Raw genomic sequence first — 21,853 nt, forward strand, 5'->3', positions numbered from 1 at the left:
CACTGAATGAAGACTCTGACAATAACTGGAGTAGTCACCAATCCAATCGTAGGGGATGGCCAGTCCAGGCTCTGTATGCACTACTGCCAGGAGTCTTAGCTGGGAGGCCCTCTAATCTTAAAGTGGTTTATGAATGATTGGATACTACCTTATAGGCCTTAATGTTTCCCCAAATCAAACCTTTTGTCATAGTTAGGGTTTCTATTGCTGTGAAAAGACACCATGACCAAGGTGGGGTGGCTCGCTTACAGTTTCAGAGGTTCAGTCCATTATCATCATGGCAGGGAACATGGTGGCATGCAGTCAGACATGGTGCTGGAGAAGTAGCTGAGAATCATATATCTTGTGGGCAACAGGAAATGGTCTCTCTGTCACACTGAGCAAAAGGGACTTCAAAGCCTGCCCCAACAGTGACACACTTCCTCCAAGGCTACACCTCCTTCAACAAGGCCACACCTCCCCATAGTGCCATTTTCTATGAGCTTATGGGGTACAATTACATTCAAACAACCACACCTTTATTTTATCTTGTTTCCAATTATTCTTGGGAAGTTATGATCATGCAAGTGACCGAGTTCAAGGCTTCTTCTCTGATTCCCTTCCTGGGTGGTTATAAGAAAGGCTCCCAAGTCCTTTCATTTATATCGTACTGTAGATGAAACTTATTTTTCTTTGTTTTGAAATATCTTGTCTTTATATTGAAAAATGTTCTCCTTCTAAAGACCCATATCCAACCACAGAGAGCAGCACAGTGACAGGTGTCCTCTGCCTGGGGGCCTGCAAGTCTTCTGGGTGTCATTTGCTATTTAAATTATAAACACTGACTCTAGACCTTATCCCATGAAGGACCATGAAAAATCCATTATTTCTCTCAATATTTTTTGGCTATCTTGGGGAGTAACAAGGAGACACGAGAGGGAGGAAGCAACTGGGGTTTCTGTTTTGGTGAGTTGTCCTGGGATGTTGTCTTGGCTTTTATGGAAATCTCTTCCCCACTGTATTGTCACTGTACCAAATCCTCATTACCTTCAAGTAGTAATGATGCAGCATCTCAAGATGTATAGACTATTTAAAATAAAAATTGCAAACATTTTTATAGAACCCACAAGGGCAGGTGCTAGGGAGCTCCCATTGGATGTATCTTCTGATTTACACTCTCTAATTCCTATTCATTGGCATATCAGTATGTTCATACAACCTCTCTCTCTCTGTAGTGTTCCCTTTCTGACTACCAGGGATTTTTCTGTCAGAGACAAAATGGCATTTGATTCATGATATCTGTAGTGGGTAGCCATCCCAGCCTTGGCCTGGAAGTTCCAACCCCCATTGAGGCTTCAGCAATGGTCATGCCTACAAGGTGGGGCTGAGAGAGGATGCTGAAGACCCAGGATCCAAAGGAGAGGCTTCTCTTGGTTCCAGGACCCTGGACGCTGGAGGTAGACCAAGCAGAGTTCTCCAGAGAACACTGCCGGACTATGGCCATACCTTTGCCAGACCCTGCAACCTCTCCCTTCGTTTGTAAGTTACGCCACTAAATAAACCTCCCTTTTAACTATGTGGAGTGGCCTTAATAATTTCACCAATAGATGTCAGATGGTTTTTTAAAAAATACCCTTGCTCTTTCTACCATCTAAGAAGAAATATAAAAGTTTGTGTTAGTATGTTTGGGCTGCCATAACCATGTGGCTGAGGTTGGGGGATTTAAACAACATAATTTTATTTATGATTATAGAAAGTAGAAAACATTAAATCTGGGTGCCAGCAAACCTAGATTTTTAACTTTTTTAGATTAATACAATTACAACATGTCTCCCTTCCTTTTACTCCCTCCAATCTCTTCCATATATCCCTCCTTGCTCTCCTTCAAATTCATGGTTTCTTTTTTCACTAATTTTGAATATATACAAATATATTTCTAAATATAGCCTGTTAAGTCTTTATAAGGTTATTTGTGTGTATATGCTTTCCTGACTAACTATTGTCACTAGACAACCATTTGTTGTGCCCTTGTCTGGCAAAGACCTCCCACTCTCAGCCTTCCTCAGTTGCCTGTAGTCTTTGTGTAGGGTTGAGGGATCATGGGCTTTTCCTCATCCAGTTTGGCATGTCAACTGGTGTCATCCTCATTCAGTTGATGTTTGAGCAATCATGTGGTAAGACTTTATGGATGTATGTTCTGATGTTATTATAAGACACAATCTCACAGAAAACTCCTTAATTTTGTGGCTCTTATGATCTCTGTGCCCCCTCTTCTACAGTGTTCCCTGAGCCTTATGTGTGGTTTGGGTTTGTATATGTTTCCACTAATACTGTGCTCTACAAACCTGTACTTTTGAGTCATTGTGGTTTTCTGTAGTGGTCTCAGTCTGTTGCAAAGAGAAGTTTCTTTGATGTGGGGTGAAGACTACACTTGTCTTTAATCTGGAACTGACTTGAATGTCCCCTCCCTGAGGCCTAGTTTTCATGGTGCCAGAAGGCACCATGAAAGCTTCCAAAGGAGGGAGGCAACCACAGTCCTACCCACCCATGATGCCTATGAAGCACATCAACCAGCATGGCATGATAACCCTAAGGGTGTAATAGTGGCACACAAATCTTGGTGGAAAACAAAAGCTCCATAGTTATACTGAAACCCATTCTACAGGAGAGAAACCATGCTTGGTACCAGAAATCTAGTTTTCAGTACTGGTGAAATCATTGTTGTTGGAGGATTATCTAAGACCCCTAATTTACTAAACCAGCATAATCCTTAACAACAGTCTATAAACAATTGTTCTTACACCTGCAAACTTAGGTTTTTATGATGTATCTGTCTGTCTGTCTCTATCTCTCTCTCTCTCACTCTGTGCGTGTGTGCGTGCATGTGTGTGCGTCCGTGTGTGTGTGTCCGTGTGTGTCCGTGTGTGTGTGTGTGTGTGTGAAAGAGTTTCACAATATAGTCCAAGTTGGCTTTAAGCTCACTAGCCCAGGCTGGCTTTGAACTCACAATTCTTCTTCATATTCTTGAATGCTGGAACTGTAGGCATGTAACCGCTGTAGAAGGGCACTATTCCCACCACAAGGGTCACAGTCTTCTGTTTTCATCTGAATCTAGTATTTTCAAAAGCTCTATTTGCAATGTTATCACATTAGGACTTAGGACTTCTGCATTAGAATTTAGAGGTAGGATATTTCAGTCCAAAGAGATAATTTGATTAATACTATAAAGCAACATCTATCACCTATTTGTCTATCATCTATCTAATGATGATTTGTTCATGCAGATATCTATGACAATACAATTTTTGGTCTAAAAAAAGCTTCTGTGGAACAGAATAACTTCCCTGATGTTCACTATTTAAAAAGAATGACTCTTACAGATGTTTTTCTGGAGTTTCTAAATAAGCTCTCTAATTTCATCATAGAAAAAGATGCTAATGAGTCTCTTTTCAGTCATAGAGCACTATTAGTCCATGGCATGACCTGGCTTCATAATCTTACAAAATTTCCCCACCTACTATTCCTAATTAAGCATTTATATACAAAAGTCTGGGTGACACTGCTCATCTCATGATACTTGAAAACGCTTTTCAGAGTGCATAAATATAATGAAGTTGATTGCTGCCGCTTTTTTTTTTTTTTCTGGGCAAAGTAGGGAAAGAAAGGGAGGAGCTCGGAGATTTGAGTTCCTAGATCAAGCACAATAGACAAGACCCACTGCTGTGTGTTCTGAAGGATCCTCTTCTCATCTGTAGCTACAGAGTTGAAGTTGCTGAAAAATAAGTGCAGAATCTCATTTAGCAACTGGCTGGATTACAATGCAAGGTGAATTCTCTGTCCTTCAGCAACACTGCTACTGAAGCAGGGACATTGGTAAGAGCAAGTGGGATTCTAAAGTTGGAATGGCTAAGTACAGTAAGACTGCAAATCTGAAAACACTGGACCCTAAATTCTGATGAGTCTATAATTTTCAGGAAAGGAGGTCTCTTTGTTCCCAATGGGGCCTGGTTATCTCTGTGAATAGTCCCTTGCCTGAAAAAACTACCAAGACCTTTTCTGAAGGAGCTGCTGTGTCAGACAATCCTTCTCCTCAGGACACAACTCTACCCACTGTCATTTTTTCTGTATTCTAACTAGACTTAACTGACCACAGGCCCCAACTTTATGGTGGCTCAGGAAGCTTGTTAGACTATATAATAGTACCTGAGATCCAACATTACGTGCTTCCAAAATTAGCCCTCACCCTTAGTATCTATTTCCATGTTTGTTCTTGAGGGTTCTGTATTTACAGATTAGAAAGTTCAGGTACACATACCTGCAAAGGAAATTGTGCAGCCAAGTAAAATGCAAAACATCAGAGCTGACAGAAAAGCAAGATTTTATCAAAGACATCAAAGAGAAAAAGAATTCAAGGAGTCCGATCGATGAGAGAGAGGAGGGAATATATGAGCAAGAGATATTGAGATCATGACTGGAAAAAGCACAGTGACAAATAGCCAAACTAGTGGAAACACATGAACTGTGAACCAATAGCTGAGGAGCCAGCCCTCCCTCATGGAACTGGACCAGGCCCTCTGGATAAGTGAGACAGTTGATGAGCTGTTTAGGAGGCCCCCAGGCAGTGGGACCAGGACCTGTTCTTGGTGCATGAGCTGGCTTTTTGAAACCTAGGGCCTATGCTGAGACATTTGCTCAGCCTTGGTGCAGGGAGGAGCAGACTGGACCTGCCTCAACTGAATCCGCCAGGCTGGGCTGACTTCCCAGGAAAGACCTTGTCTTGGAAGAGGTGGGAATGGGGGATGGATTGGGGTGGAAGGCTGGGGGGTGGGAAGAAAGAGGACAGGGGAATTCATGGCTGATATATAAAATTGAATTAATTATAAAATAAAAAATACTTATAAAAATTGAAAACTGTGGTTGGCTTGGAAGACAGAGGGTAACTGACAGTTTTTAACACAATTCATTTGGCCAGAGAAGGTGCAATTGGCTCCCAGTACTTACAAGGCTGTGAGTGCAAGTGTGTGGGAGAGAGCTGCAGCTTCTTTCAGTACAGTCCACTTTGCCATATTTTCTATTATAATATGCACATGGCCACCCTTCCCTGACCTCTATTCTTCCATCTCTAGCTGTGCTTTCTCTTTCATCAAGTATTGGACAAACCCGGGGCACATATCTTCAACACAAATGTGGGGAGAAAAAAAATATTAGCGTTATGGGGAAATAGATTTATTTAGTAATAAGGTATGAGACGAATTAACGATCATACATTGAAATACTAAAATCGATGACAAAAGTTTTACAGTTTAGGTGACATTTATTTCTTCACTCCCAGAAGGTTTTGATATAGTGTTAACATTTGGCTTGTTGTCATTTTGCTTTCAAAAGGAATGAGTTCTTTGAAGGTCCTATATGCCCTTTACTCTGGTGAGTGAATTAGATAGCAAGCGCAGGTGAGAAGACAGGTTAGGGAAGAATCAACTGCCTCATCCTCATCTGGCTCCATTTTGGGATCTGTGGTTTTTGGTTAGATATGCATGTTAGTCTGAATCTTCAGATTGAGGTTGATCTCTCTGACACCACGAGGAAGAAGTAGCATTCAGATCTTTGGATGAATTTGAATGGGGTGGTGAACTGTTCTGTACCTCTTGCTCTGAAGCTATATTGGATAAACAGGTTACATATGTGTATGGAACCAAGCTCTGACAAGAAGCAGGATAATTATCTGGCCTCATGTCTTCTGACTGCTCATCTTTTGGTTTCTGGCATGTATCTTCTGTGTCTCCAGGGTCTCTGTCTCTCGATTGTACATCGTCTGCATACGTATCTCCTCTTACAACACTAGATTCAGAGTCTTGTTGGTCATTACCTTGACACAGACCTACTTGAAATATAAAGTTATGCAATTGATGATCTTGGGTGTACTGGACTATGGTGCTGCGGGGTTGGATTTCTTGGTATAGTGCCCTTTGCCTTAAGGATTCCCTCTCCAATAGCTCTTGGGATTCTAGGGAAGGATGCATTTCGAACTGCCATTCTTGTGCTTTCCAATCTTTGTTTCTCCAGCCTTGACTTCTCCAGTCTTGGGATCCCAGGCTAGCAGGCTGCCAGGATGAAGCTGACCAGTATGAACATGACTTTTCTGTGAACAGGAAGCTTTGGGAGTCCCAGTCCTCACACGACTGCACTGGGACTCTCTTTACAAGCACTTGTTGTCTTGGTTGCCAATTTGAGGGCTGGATCTTTGGGGCTGTCTGCTCTTGGGGTTGCTGGTCTTCAGCTTGTTGAACTTGAGCTTGTTCTTCTGGAGGTTGCTCTTTACTAGACTGCTGATCTGGTTGCTCTTTATTAGACTGCTGATCTTCCTCTTCATTAATAAGCTGTTCTTCTGGGTATAGTTCCTCTACAGATTTTTGGTCTTTGCTTTGCTCATCTTGGGATTCTTGTACTGGGACCTTGTCCTCATTTGCCTGCTGCTGACCTTGCTGTAGGAATTGCTCTGAGGTTTGAGTATATGCATCTAGTTTATCTGTGGTGTGCTTCTTTGGGGTTAGCCAGGCTTTGATTTGTTGATCTATGGATTTCCGTCTTGAAGTTTTCCGTTGTAAGTCTATAGAATGTCTCCTTGGGGGTTTGTCACCTTTGATTTGCAGGTCCAGGGAATGTCTCTTGGGAGAGACTTTTTCATGTTTGCCTGTCAAGGATAAGGAAAGTCTTCTTGGGGTTTTCTTGCCTATATCAGATTTCCATTCTTGAGTCAACTCCATAACTTCTGTTCGAATGTCCCTATAAATTATTTCTGGATATTGCTGGATTTGAACTTGAGTGTTTGGTACTTGAAGATCTGAGAATAACATGTCATGGGGTGCTGAATCTTGGGTTTGTATGCTCTGGGATAGTTTGTCTTGAGATAGTACATCTTGGAATTTCATATCCTGGGATGCAGTATCTTGGGAGGGAATCTCTTGTGGTGGAGTCTCTTCAGCTTGAGTGTCTTGGGATGGTATGTCTAGAGTTAGTATATCTTGGTATGGAGTTTCTTGAGATGAAGTCTTTTGGGATAGAGTATCTTGGTAAGGAGTTTCTTGGGATGGAGTCTTTGGGGATGGGATATCTTGGTATGCTTCGGATGGAGTCTTTTGGGATGGGATATCTTGGTATAGGGTTTCTTGGGATGGAGTCTTTTGGGATGGGATATCTTGGTATGCTTCAGATGGAGTCTTTTGGGATGGGATATCTTGGTATAGGGTTTCTTGGGATGGAGTCTTTTGGGATGGGATATCTTGGTATGCTTGAGATGGAGTCTTTTGGGATGGGGTATCTTGGTATGGGGTTGTTTGGGATGGAGTCTTTTGGGATGGGATATCTTGGTATGCTTCAGATGGAGTCTTTTGGGATAGAGTATCTTGGTATGGGGTTGCCTGGGATGGAGTCTTTTGGGATAGTATATCTTGGTATGCTTCGGATGGAGTCTTTTGGGATGGGGTATCTTGGTATGGAGTTTCTTGGGATGGAGTCTTTTGGGATAGGATATCTTGGTATGCTTCGGATGGAGTCTTTTGGGATGGGGTATCTTGGAATGGAGTTTCTTGGGATGGAGTCTTTTGGGATGGGGTATCTTGGTATGGAGTTTCTTGGGATGGAGTCTTTTGGGATAGGATATCTTGGTATGGGGTTCCTTGGGATGGAGTCTTTTGGGATGGAGTATCTTGGGATGACATGTCTTTACTTAGTATATCTTGGAATGACAGCTCTTGGTATGGACTCCCTAGGGATGGAGTCTCTTGAGATAGTAGGTCTTGAGTTAGTATATCTTGGAATTGCATATCTTGGGATGGGGTGTCTTGGGATGGAGTTTCTTGAGATGGCATGTCTTCAAAAGGCAAGTCTTCAGATGTCAAATCATAAGAAATACGGGATGATGGGGGTTTAGATCGTAAAACTTGTGTTGACAGACCTGCCATTAATGTTTGGGATGATAAAGTGTCAGGTAACAAAGGGAGGAAATCATGTGAGGATGGACTTTTAAGAGATGCAAGTGACACATTTTTGTTGTCAAGCAATTTGGGTTGCAGATCAGAGGTTTGACTTGTAATAGCTTCTAGGTCCTCGTCTTTCAGGTTATTACTTCTAGACTTTTTTGGAGAAGGAATATTTTCTGAAGACTTTGGTGTTAATGGGGGAGGTAAAGAATTCAGTTTAGTTTTATCCTCTTGTAGGAACTGAGGAAGAGTCTCCTGTTCATCTGGAACACGCATAGAAGATGTTCCCTTATCACTTTTCTGTGGGATATTTTTGGGAGGTGTGGGAGCTGAAGGATTGCTTGAGACTCTTAACTTGAAGAAAGCATAACCCCCTAAGAAAATGGTTTTTATGTTTGAAGCTGTATTACCACTGGGAGATTTTCCTTGAAACTCAAATTGTAATTGATTATTTTCTTCTGGCACAGTCTGTTCAGTATTTTGAGGAACTTCTGAAGGAAAAAAGAATATAGCCTATAATACCAAGGGGAAAAGAGTGTTAATAGGCCAGAATTGTATTTATCTCATTTCCTTACTGTATTCTCATATTACCTTTCCTCTGTCATGTGCACATAAGAAAGGAGATGAAGCTCTCTAGCCTTTCCTATCTGTTCATCAGATTTGGGTGATGTCACTATCCTTATGTCCTAGACACTCAACAAAGGGATTTTTATCAAAATTGCCTCAGGATTTTTTCTATACCGAATAATGCTAAGTTTTCTAAGACATTTAACGTATCTAGTTAATATTCACACACACAAAAGCCTACTATTTGATTTGTTAATAACTTAGATAAACTGAGTGTTGGTGATCAAAGACAATTGGAATTTACCCTTAAAGTGATAATAATTATAACCAGAATAACATATGCATAGATAATGATAAAAATCACCCAGCATTATGCCTATTATTGAAATAGTTACTACGTTCTGAGGAAGAAGCTAATTTATGGTATCATTTAAAAGAATAACATATTCAAGAAAAATGTCTACCCAGGGAGATGAAAGACTTCTATGCTGAATCCTCCAAAATACTTCTGAAAGTATTTGAAGAAGAACTAGACAAATGGAGATCTTCTCCATGTTTGTTTATAAAAAGGCTTAAACTTGTTTAAAAAAATCTATGCTATGCAAAAAATATACAGATTCAATGCTATCCAAGTCAAAATACAAATAAGCTCATTCTCAGCATAAAACACATTTAAAATTTATATGGAATCTTAAGGGGTACAGAATAGCAAAACCATTTAAACAGAAGAAAAATATTTGGAGAAATAATATTTGCCAATTTTGAAACTTCCATAAAGTTATGGTAAGATGGATAGGTAGAATGAACAGAGAACCCAGAAGCAAACATAATGTAAATAGTTCATTGAGTTTCAGCAGTGATGCCAGGATCTTTCTATGGGAAAGGACAGTCTTTTTAACAATCAGCACCAGGAACACTGGATAGCCACATGCAAAGAATGAACAACATTTACCCAGTACCATGGACAAACTTAAAAGCCCAAAATGTACACTTTTGTGGGCCCCATTTTCTTTAATTTCTTTGTCCTGGGATGGTGCTGCCCACATTCAGGACAGATTTTATTTATCACACAAGTCAAAATCCTGTGTTCTGTTATACTAGAGATGTTAATTAACCTCTCTGTTAAGCTTTAGTTCATTTTGATTTAGAATAAGGATGTTGATATAATATTAACATAATTATAAGTTGGCACCAAGCAATTATAATAATATTTGACATTATAAACAATCAGTAGGGCTATAAACTCCCAATGTCACAGTACTATGGGTTTTCCACAAAGACCCGTATTTCCCTTTTTTTTCCCCCAGGAAGATAAAGAATTATATATTAACAGAGATGACTAAGGACAGTAGATAGGACAAGAAAGGAAAGCAAGTTACCTGACAGAGTAGACTGAGCATCAGTCTTGAGCTCAACCCCCTCTGACCTTCCTAATTTAAGAGTTTCAGTGTGGTATCTGAGCATACTGATTCTGCACAGTAATAGAGGTCAATGTGGGGTGGTGTTCTCAGTGTGGATGCAGTAGTACCAACCTCTGTGTTATTTGTACCCTTAGAGAGAGTGTGAGGGGGGAGACGAGAAAATCAGGATTGCTGGAAGCTCGTAGGCAAGCTAGCCTGGAGTATGCAGTAGTGAACAGCAGGTGAGACATTTTCTCAAAACAACATAGAAAGTGAGGACCAACACCTGAGGTTGTCCTCTGATCTCCACACTCACACTGTGGCATAAGAGTGCCTGCTCCCTCATACACAGAAACATGTACACACACACACACACACACACACACACACACACACACACATACATACACGCACACATGTGCACGTACGTGCAGATACTCAGTTCTTGTGACAACCTTGGGCGCACCTCTCTTGAACTGGTCCAGCACCTGCTTCTTAAGGATGCAATAGTCACAGAGATGCTGAACTCTGCTATAGTGATGATTAATAAGACTGACAGAATTCCCTGCAAATAAGGAAGAGAAAGAAATCATATTTAGGACAAAAGCTGCATCACTTTAAAAACAGAAGCCAAGAACACTTTACACCCTATGACCAAGTTTGGGAAAACTCATATTCATGTTGTTCTGTAGCTATTAAATATTGCATCATTTTAATGTCTTTCTGGTAAGGAGTGAGCTAAGATAGTCGCTAGAGTGAAACGAGAGGGACAGTAGAGAGAAACAGCATTCCTATAAATATCTGCCATTTCATTAAAATAACTTGTTTCAGTGTGGGAATATAGTACCCCAACACCTGCTTTTTCTTCCCTGAGGAAGCTGGTAGTGCATATTTTTTGAAGTGTAAGTTTCAGCTATGTATTCCCCTATGTGTCAAATAAAACAAACCTGCAAGATGGATCTAGTATCTAGATCGGCATTTTGCCGGCACTACTTTAAGGTAATGTTTTAATTGAGAAGCAAGATGGTGCAGTGGTATTCAAAAAAGCTTAACTATCACAGTCAACACAAGTTGGGTACAACTGGTCCCAAGGTCACACTCACACTAGGAAAGTGACTACAGCTCTTTACTTCTCAGTTTCCTTTGAGCACATGCAGAAGCTTAGGTGACTACCGTGTTGCTGAAGCTGAAGTGTGTGCACATTCTGCTGTGGGAAGCTCCCCACTGCCTGTCCTCCCCACTGTCTGTCTGTCCTCCCCACTGTCTGTTCTCCCCACTGTCTGTCTGTCCTCCAGCACTGTCTGTCTGTCTTTCAACACTGTCTGTCCTATAGCAGGAAAGAATTGGCCCCAGTCCTTGCAAAACTTTCATCATATGCACTTGGATCAAGTAGAACAGGATTTTATCCCTTATAATTGTTTTTAGACAATCCTTAGGAACCTGAGCCTAATTCTGAAATTCATTTCAGCACACACAAAGAGGTCCTCTAGTTCACTTCAACATGTGGTTACAGGGATTACATCATGGGAGATCATTTCCCATGAGTCTACTTCACTTTTGTCCTTACTAGTTCAAATTTTCAAGTTCTAGGACCAAAGACTTCAAGATGTTGCTATCAGAAACAGATTAAAAGCGCGGAGTTTGCTTTGGGACCAGAGGAAAAGACTCACTGGAATCTTTGACATGACTGAAAATGGTGTCAGGGCTGCTAGGGTGACGGCACTTGCTATTAAGCCTGACAACCTGAGGTTAAGCTTCAGGATCCACATGTTGGAAAGAGATAAAGAACTCCTGCAAGTTGTTCTCCAATGTCCACATATAAGCTGTGGCATTGCAGACTACACACACCTCAAATAAGTAAGTGTAAAAAATAATTAAAATAATTATAATGTCATGTATTACTTATACAATAGACTTCTAAAACCTTAACTATCGTTAGGGGCTGGAGATAGCTCAGAATTTTTGAGCACTGGCTCTTTCTCCTGGAGAAGCTGTGTTCAATTCCCAGAACCCACACTGCAGCTCATAAACATCTGTAATTCTAGTTCCAGAGCATCCATTGCCATCTTTTAACCTCAGAGAACACTAGGCATGTGTGTGGTACACTGCCCCACATTCAGCTAAAACACCTACACACGTTAACAAAAGTAAAATAAAAACATCATGTATGATTATATTTCCTGGTAAGTTTACCATACTGAGTAAAAATTACATAATTATATAAAATGGCTTGTATATAAATAAAGATTGAAACACCTCACTTAAGTACTGTCTTCCACCATACTTTGTTTCACACACACCACTAGAGTAATTCTTTTGATTAGTAAAAAGGTAAAATTTAATACAATTGAAGTAATAACAGTTGTAATAGCCAAAACTATTGAGTATTTATAATTTTCCAGGTATTATTTGAAGTAATCCTTACAACAGGTCTGTGAGGCAGCTATTATATTACTATCTTAAGTTTTTTTCAAGAGGAAAAAACCAAGATGTGGAGACTCTACAATGTTATGCCAAAATCACAAGCTCCCAGGAGCTAAAATTAGGGTTAAAATCAAGAGTCTAGAGTTCCAGAACCACCTGTATGTGAGGTCAGGAGTAAAAATCAATTCATCATTGTGTCATGGACACAACCTGGCTAAGGTTACTCAGCCTCCTCATCCAGAATCAGGTCACTCACAAGGAGAAGTGTTCTGCCTATAACACATGTTCCTTCGAGGGAGGGCATCTGACAGAATTTGTGCTGCTGTGTGAAGCTGATGAAGATCAAGGCCATCCCAGCTAACGCAACCAATGAGCTGAAGATATTCATGGTCATGATTCCTTGTTCCTGGAAAATAGATTTAAAATATGAGAAAGTAAATAAAAACCTGAAGGTAAAGATACCTTGCTGGAAATTCTCAGAACTTCTTTAGTTCTAGAGGCCTCATCAGATCCAGGTGATTGGAAGGCTTGAGAAGTTCAGTTCTGACTGGTCAAAGTCAGGAGACAAAGCCCACTGTAGAATGGGCCAATGACACTGTGTGGTTAATGCTCCTGAAAATGTCCATCTCATCTCAGCACAAACCATCTTTTATCCCTGAAAGGACATGGTGCCTTGGAAAGTATCACAACGTGGAGATCAGCCTTGATTGTGAGTCCTGCTTTCATTAGAACTTATACCAACTATTTAATCTGTCTGAGTCTCAATTTCTACCTTTAAAAAGGAGAATGCCTTTAGTGTTGTGTTCATTTATTTTCTAAAAATTTAGTGTATACTAAATATGTATCATTACCACATTAGGCCCCAGATATACAGATTCACGTGGGAACTGACAGCTCACCATCTGGCTCCCTTATATTCCCCAGGAAGAGTCAAATAATGACCGACAGAACCAGATGGTTAAAGATGGTAAAATTCAGACTAGGACTTAAAGTTGCCCTGTTTTGATCTTAGTGCTCCAACATGGGAGGCATAAAAAAACCTGATTGATCTGCTTAATTCCTTTTAATTTTTAAAATTATTTTATTTCTTTTTTGAGAATTTAATAGGTTTACATCATCCCCCTACCCCAACTCCAACTTCTCCCATGTTCTGTCCCTTCACTCCTCAAATTCATGGCCTCTTACTATTTCATGATTATTTTTACATATATGTATATATAAATTTATAATACAACCTACAGAGTTAATTTAGTGTTGTTCATTCGTGTGTTTGTTTAGGGCTGAACACTTATAGGAACCATCAGCATTTATCTCCAGAGGAGCAGATGGAGCATTCATCCCTCTCCCTAGGATTTTACTAGAGTTTGTAACTGTCCCCAACAAAACTGACAGAACGCCATGAAAATGGATTAGGTGACTTTGAGAGGAAGCCCACAACTCTAGGGTTTTCTGCAATTATTAGATGAGAATAGGAACATTTAAACATCACCATGTCTTTTGTAAGTAATATTTTAATTCTCAAAGTAGCTCCTAGGTAATCTCCCTTCAAGTTGACAGAGCAAAGAGAGCCAAGCAGCTCTGACTCACTCCTACAACCGTGTGGCATCAGTGCTACACTTCTTGTCTGGTCCTTGGGCAGGTCTCTCTGTTGGCATTGGAGGTGGGGCTGGAGATAGAAAGTGAGGCTGACAGGGTTCTGGGATGAACTTTGGTTGAGGTATGGCTTCTCAACTTTGAGATTGTAGATGTTTCAGTCAGATAATTTTTCTTTTGTTAGGAGGCCTTTCCTTGCTTCCGTTGTTTTAAAGGGTGTTTAGAGGGGACTGGAGAGATGGCTCAGTAGTGAAGAGCACTAGCTGCTCTTTCAGAGGACCCAGGTTCAGTTCCACATAGTGGCTTGCAAAATATCTGTGAACTCTAGTTTCAGGGGATCTGACACCCTCTTCTGGCCTCTGTGGGCACCAGGTAAAACACTCCTGCACATAAAATAAAAGCAATAAACCTAAAAAGAAAAGAAGATGCTTAGAGGCAACCCTGGTTCTTACCCTCTACCTGCCAATAGTATACACTACCCAGTTATGACAATCAAAAATATCTTTGGACATTGTGAACTATTCCCCGTGGAAATAGAAGAAGCAAAAATCTACTCCCAATTAAGAATCATTTAATTACATCAATATAGGATGGTTCCCAAGAGTAACTTTCAGTTTGCTTGACCAGAGAAGTGGGAGAAGGGGAAAGAATGCAGGGATAATCATCCACAAATGGGTTTGATCCTCCAAAGAAATCTTGAAGCTCAAGGCCAAAGATGCTACAAAGAAAAGAGATTTGAAATCAGAAGTCATAACAACTACTTACCAGAATCTGTCTTGATTTATCATTGAACACTGAGATGAATCCTGTCAGGAAAAACTGTTCAGAAGACAAGAGGCGATGGTTAACAGGTGGTACACCTAATTGGTCTACAACACAGTCCCCTTTGGGTTTTCAAACTTTAGTACTAACCCCCCCCCCCCCCCCCCGAGCCCCAGCATCTAGTCTTTCTAACCTGAGTGCTAATGAGGAAGGTACTTTTTAAAATTCCATCTATAGGAGTTGGAGGTGTCGGTACTTGGGGACATTTGGGTCTTAGAATCTAAAATCCTTCTGATGCAGTACTGACATTGGGAAGTTACTGCTGGCATCTTCCTCTGCTCCCCCTGGCCCGTCCACCTCCAGTCCCTCTCAAAGCTCTTCTCTCAGTGCCACACAGAATCACCTTCCTTCTCTGGGTAATTGCAACTTCTTTCCAATTGATTTCCCCAGGATGGCTGTCATCCTTGAATTCATTTCCCACTCAGAAACCCATAATGTATTCAAATGAGAACACATTATGAAATTTATTGTCATAGAGCTTAATCCAATTCACATTAGTCTTTATAGCAATTTCTGTCAAGTTCTTAGTAAGTGGTACTCACAATAAATGCTCCCCAGAATGGATATCCTGTGAGGATCACAATTGGAAATTTTTTGGAGAAAAAGATGAAATTAAATGCTAATATAATCCCAAGGCCCGCAATGATCAGAGAAAGAAGAATCTGGATAGCCTGGGAAGAGAGAGATGACCATGAGATAAGAAGCCCCCCGGCCTGCGGGCTGCCCCAGACACACTTGCGGCTGCCCACTACCCCAATATAAACATCTCCCATGTCTCCGTCATGCTGAATCCCTCCAAATTTTAATTCTTCACTCTTGTTCTTTACTATTTCTCAGAGTCACCAGTATATCTTGTAGCAGACATATTTGAATTCACGTGTGACTAAACCTAGATGGCAAACTTTGTAATGGTAGGCCCCACAAACTACTTCCTCACACCCCTTCCTCCTCCGTGGTACTGAAGTCTTAGGATTATCCTCACAATTATCCTCCACATTATCAGTGTTAAGTGTTGTCATTCCTTGGTTTGCATGGGAAAGTGCGTAGGAGGCTTGATTCCATCCATCTGAGGATGCTTAAGTCTCTTACATCATAATATTTGTAGATAATCTGCACATATCCTCTTCTTTGTACATTTTTTCTCAGGATCTCCTGCATTCCAAACTGTTCTCAGACTCACTATGGAGCACAGAATGATTGTAGTTACCTTCTCTTGTGCCTCCCCTTCCCAAAGCTGGGTTGACACGTTTGTGTCACCACATCCTTCTCCTTCTGTACACTTTAAATGTTCTCCTAGGATGGTAATATGCAATGTACCATACATATGAGCACCAGAAACTTTTAGCATCATCTGCCTAGGAGTGAACAAAATACTTAATAGAATGTAAAAGCAGGAAGTAGCTTTTTATTATACTGTCTGTGGAGTGGGCACAAGAAAACTAGCTGTACTTGTTCAGTACAGGAGTAACTAAAAGATATTTTCATTCCATGATGTTTTAGCCTGTGGTTATGCATCCTTTAGACCTATACTCCAGTGATGGACTTTGACCTCACCTTCACTGGCTTCTTAGTTCCATGAGAGGCACTGCCATACCCTTGGGTCACTTCCTCAAGAAGATATTTGGAAAAATTACATATTTTCCTACTTCCCCTGTGTTGGAAATCAAAGATGAGAACTAGGTCCCCATGAAGTAGCCATGGGACTTCCCTGGGGTTAGGTGAGTTAGTAGACCAGTTAATTCACTTAGTCCACCACCTCAGAAACATTTCTTCACTGACTGCTGCGAGTTAATGTATAATATACACCCAAGGCAAACTGTGTGTTGCACTTCTAAAGAGATCTTTTGTTTCTCTCTCTCTCTTTTAATCAAAATTCAGGGAAATAGCATGTGATGACTCTTCTCTGGAGGATCCATTTTTTTCACAAGAAACTGTCTTAGATGTGCGGCCTTTTAAAAAATATTTCATATGTGTATACAATGTATTTATCATATTAACCCTTTTATCCTCCTCCCATCCTCCTCTCATGCTGACCCTTTCTTCTTTCCAACTAGTCCTTAATTTTCAGGTCTCTCTCTTTTTTTTTTTTTTTTGATGACTTACTGACTTTAATTAGAGTTGCTTATATAAGCAGGGCTATGGGCTTATTTTTTAGAGCATGAGCAAAACTTATTAGTAGTTACATTTTTTGAAGAAAATTACTGATTTCTTTGCTGTCCCCAGCAACCATTAGTTGTCAATAGCTCCTCTGGGAAGGATAGAGACTAGTGAGCTTCCTTGACTGTAGAAGGTTACGCTGCAGATGAAATTTCAGGAAGGAAGGGAGATCAACTCCTTCCCTGAATATTATTGTACAGAACTACCTCTGTAGAAAAAAATGGAGATGCGGCCCCTTTCCTCCCTTCTGGGATGATCCATGATAAGGCAAAACTCACCCCCAAAACTTTTGGCTCCCCCTTCAGGAAATCCAGCAGAGAGTTATGAGGTCTATAGGGAAAGGCAGTCAAGACAGTTTCATCTGGATCTATAGTGATGACATGGCTCCTTCTTTTCTCCTCAGATGGTGACGCCATGATTCAGTGGCAGAGCTCTGTTAGGGGAAGGAGTGAAAGGATATTGTAGCCATAATCATGATGTATTTCCCCCTAGGGCCACATGGAGTCCTCCGCAATGAGCCCCTAGCAATTACATAGTACTAGAACCACAGAATCCCAGTCATTGAGTCATAGAATCTGAGAATTCTAGAGTGTACCAGCCCTCTCGATTCTCACAGAACCTGGAAAAGTTACTGTTATCAGCTTGCTTAAAAAGCATGTAGTAAACACAAAATTTGATAGATGGTGCCCACAAAACAAGTGCCTGTATCTGTATTAATATATATATACACACATATACATATATACACATACATATATACATACATATGTGCACATATATATTTCACAATTATGCTCTGGTATCTACCAAATACTAATTATAATTATACATGGTTTAGAACTTTGTTTTTCCAGGTCAATCTTCTATATTTATGTATTTGTCATGATTTCAACTGCTAAATAACCGAGGTAAGCAATTTAATAAGGCCAAACAATATATGCAAGAATCATCTCAGCTATTTCCTCGCTTGCAGCAATCACAAATACCAGGGTTTCTTAACTGTTGCATGCTGTTGTTTGGACCCACTACAACTCTTGAACTTTCATGGACTTGTGAAACATAAAGGAACTAAGCCTTCGGCACATCTGCTGTGTCCCAGGCACCATGTAAAGCGCTTCACTTCAATGTGCACTGCAGTGGCGCATCTGACAGTGAACAGGGCTCAAACCTAGAAGCAGAAAGGCCAGACTGCCAAGGGACAAATAGGTGAAGGAGGCTGTCCTTCTGTCTCCAAAGCCTCTGTTTTTACTGTTCAACCGTACTTACATCCTTTTGCAAATGGAATTTCCTTCTTTTAGGAAAAATGTTCTTGTTTAACAATCTTTCTCTCTCTCTCTCTCTCTCTCTCTCTCTCTCTCTCTTTGGTTTTTCAAGACAGGGTTTCTCTGTGTAGTTTTGCCTTTCCTGGAACTCACTGTGTAGCCCAGGCTGGCCTCAAACTCACAGAGATCCACCTGCCTCTGCCTCCAGAGTGCTGGGAGTAAGGCGTGCCCCACCACTGCCCAGCTGCAACATCTCTTAATAGTATAAAAACAGTAAATTGTGATTACGTTTTCAAGTTTAAAACTTGCATATACTTACAGTGTTCAGGGTAATGTTTCTTTTCTTTATTATTATGTGTTTTAAATTTTATACATCAGCCATGGGTTCCCCTGTCCTCCCCCTCCCACACCCACACCCACCTTCCCCCTAGCCCCTCCCCTCCATTCCCATGTCCTCCAGGATCAAGGCACCCCCGGGGATTCATTTAAACCTGGTGGATTCAGTACAGGCAGGTCCTGTCACCTCCTTCCAGACTGAGCAAAGTGTCTCTGGGTAAGCCCAAGGTTTCAAACAGCCAGCTCATGCACTAAGGACAGATCCTGGTCCCACAGACTGGGTGCCTCCCAAGCAGATCAAGCTATTCATTTGTCTCACTTATCCAGAGGGCCTGATCCACAGCCTTTGGTTCATAATTCATGTGCTTCCATTCTTTGGCTATTTGTCCCTGTGTTTTTGCAATCTTGGATTCAACAATTCACGCTCTTGCAGACCCTCCTCTTTCTCAACAGTTGGACACCTGGAGCTCTACCTGGGGCCTGGCTGAAGATCTCTGTATCCACTTCCATCAGTTATTGGACTAGAGTTCCAGCACGACAGTTAGGGTGTTTAGCCATCTGATCACCGGACTAGGTCAGATCAGGCTTTCTCTCGACCATTGCCAGCAGTCTATAGAGGATGTATCATTGTGGATTTTTGGGGACCTCTTGAGCACTCTGCCTATTCCTGTTCTCATGTGGTCTTCATTTATCATGGTCTGTTATTCCTTGTTCTCCCTTTCTGTTCTTGATCCAGCTGGGATCTCCTGCTCCCCTAAGCTTTCTTTCCCTCAAATCTTGCCCTTCATTACTCCCACTGTCGTCCAGGTGGTTCATGTAGATCTCATCCATTTCTCTGTCATTGGGTGATCCCTGGGTCTTTCCTAGGGTCCCGTTTTCTAGGTAGCCTCCCTGGAGTTGTGTAGCAGTCTAGTCATCTTTGTTTTACATCTAGTATCCTCCTATGAGTGAGTACATACCATGTTTGTCCTTCTGAGTCTGGGTCACCTCACTCAGGATAATTTTTTCTAGATGCATCCATTTGCCTGCAAACCTCATGATGTCATTGTTTTTCTTTGCTGAGTAGTACTCCATTGTGTATATGTACCATATTTTCTTTATCTATTCTTCAGTTGAAGGGCACCTAAGTTGTTTCCAGGTTCTGGCTATTACAAACAGTGCTGATATGAACATAGCTGAGCAAATGCCCTTGTGGTATGATTGAGCTGGGTCTTGGGAGAGATGGATTCCCAATTTTCTAAGGAAGCACCATATTGATTTCCAAAGTGGCTGTACAAGCTTGCATTCCCACCAGCAGTGGAGGAGAGTTACCCTTGCTCCACATCCTCTCCAGCATAAGCTGTCTTCTGTGCTTTTGATCTTAGCCATTCTGACAGGTATAAGGTGTTATCTCAGAGTTATTTTGATTTGCATTTCTCAGATAATTAGTGATGTTGAGCAATTCCTTAAATGTCTTTCAGCCATTTGAACTTCCTCTGTTGAGAATTCTCTGTTTAGTTCTATAGCCACTTTCTTAATTGGACTGTTGGGCATTTTGATGTCTAATTTCTTGAGTTCTTTATATATTCTGGCTATCAGCCCTCTGTCAGATGTGGGGTTGGTGAAGATCTTTTCCCATTCTGTAGGCTGTCGCTTTGTCTTGTTGACTGTGTCCTTTGCTCTACAAAAGCTTCTCAGTTTCAACAGGTCCCATTGATTGACTGTTTCTCTCAGTGTCTGTGCTACTGGTGTTATATTTAGAAAGTGATCTCCAGTGCCAATGCTTTCAAGAGTACTTCCTACTTTCTCTACTATCAGGTTCAGAGTAGATGGATTTATGTTGAGGTCTTTGATCCACTTGGATTTAAGTTTTGTGCACGGTGACAGATATGGATCTATTTGCAGCCTTCTACACATTGACATCCAGTTATGCCAGCACCATTTGTTGAAGATGCTTTCTTTTTTCCATTGTACACTTTTGGCTTCTTTGTCAAAAATTATATGTTCATAGGTGTTCGGGTTAATATCAGGGTCTTCAGTTCGATTCCATTGGTCCACATGTCGGTTTTTTTGCCAATACCAAGCTGGTTTTATTACAGTAGTTCTATAGTAGAGCTTGAGGTTGGGGATTGTGATGCCTCCAGAGGTTGTTTTATTGTATGGGATTCTTTTGGCTATCCTGGGTTTTTGTTTTTCCATATGAAGTTGAGTATTATTCTTTCCAGATCTGTGAAGAATTGTGTTGGTAATTTGATGGGAATTGCATTGAATCTGTAGATTGCTTTTGGTAAGATCGCCATTTTTACTATGTTAATCTTGCCTATCCATGAGCATGGGAGATCTTTCCATTTTCTGACATCTTCAATTTCTTTTTTCAGGGACTTAAAGTTCTTGTCATATAGGTCCTTCACATGCTTAGTTAGCTTAACCCCAAGGTATTTTATATCATTTGTGGCTATTGTAAAGGGTGATGTATCTCTGATTTCCTTCTCAGCCTGTTTGTCTACTGTATATATGAGGGCTACTGATTTTTTTGAGTTGATCTTGTATCCTGCAATGTTGCTGAAGGTTTTTATTAGCTGTATCAGTTCCTTGGTTGAATTTTTTGGGTCACTCATGTATACTAACATGTCATCTGCAAGTAGGGAGAGCTTGACTTCTTCCTTTCTAATTTGTATCCCCTTAATCTCTTTATATTGTCTTATAACTCTGGCTAGAACTTCAAGTACTATATTGAATAAGTAGGGGGAGAGGAGACAGCCTTGCCTTGTTCCTGATTTTAGTGGTATTGCTTTGAGTTTCTCTCCATTTAATTTGATGTTGGCTGTTGGCTTGCTGTAGATTGCCTTTATTATGTTTAGGTATGTTCCCTGTATTCCTGATCTCTCCAAGACCTTTATCATGAAGGGGTATTGGATTTTGTCAAATGCCTTTTCTGCATCTAGTGAGATGATCATGTGGTTTTTTTCTTTGAGTTTGTTTATATGGTGTATTACATTGACGGACTTTCGTATGTTGAGCCACCCTTGCATCCCTGGTATGAAGCCTACTTGATCATGGCGGATAATTGTTTTGATGTGTTCTTGGAGTCTGTTTGCCAGGATTTTATTGAGTATTTTTGCATCAATGTTCATGAGGGAGATTGGTCTGTAGTTCTCTTTCTTTGTTGCATCTTTGTTTGGTTTAGGAATCAGGGTAATTATAGCCTCAAAGAAGGAGTTTGGTAATATATCTTCTGCTTCTATTGTGTGGAACAATTTAAAGCGTATTGGTATTAAGTCTTCTTTGAAGATCTGGTAAAATTCTGCAGTGAAACCATCTGGTCCAGGGGTTTTTTTGGTTGGGAGACTTTTAA

General features: G+C 40.8%; 1 protein-coding gene across 1 annotated transcript; it reads right to left on the bottom strand.

The window, feature by feature from the left end:
- Positions 1-5,516: 5,516 nt before the first annotated feature.
- Positions 5,517-17,337, bottom strand: Ms4a14 (membrane spanning 4-domains A14). Its single transcript, XM_036181858.1, has 6 exons — positions 17,200-17,337; positions 15,307-15,435; positions 14,708-14,761; positions 12,606-12,755; positions 10,392-10,490; positions 5,517-8,471 (listed from the first exon to the last, which is right to left on the bottom strand). Exons 1-6 carry the CDS (start codon positions 17,335-17,337, stop codon positions 5,517-5,519), a joined length of 3,525 nt encoding a protein of 1,174 aa, XP_036037751.1.
- Positions 17,338-21,853: the final 4,516 nt, after the last annotated feature.

This window comes from Onychomys torridus, chromosome 1, assembly GCF_903995425.1.
Source record: "Onychomys torridus chromosome 1, mOncTor1.1, whole genome shotgun sequence".
Taxonomy (NCBI): domain Eukaryota; kingdom Metazoa; phylum Chordata; class Mammalia; order Rodentia; family Cricetidae; genus Onychomys; species Onychomys torridus.

Excerpts from the sequence above, each read along its gene's own strand:
- Ms4a14 (XM_036181858.1), bottom strand. The coding sequence starts at position 17,337 with ATGGCGTCACCATCTGAGGAGAAAAGAAGGAGCCATGTCATCACTATA. Across the intron at positions 14,762-15,306 it reads CATTCTGGGGAGCATTTATT|TTTTTCCTGACAGGATTCAT; the intron begins GTGAGTACCACT and ends TCTTCTGAACAG. Across the intron at positions 12,756-14,707 it reads ATAAATCAAGACAGATTCTG|GAACAAGGAATCATGACCAT; the intron begins GTAAGTAGTTGT and ends TCTATTTTCCAG.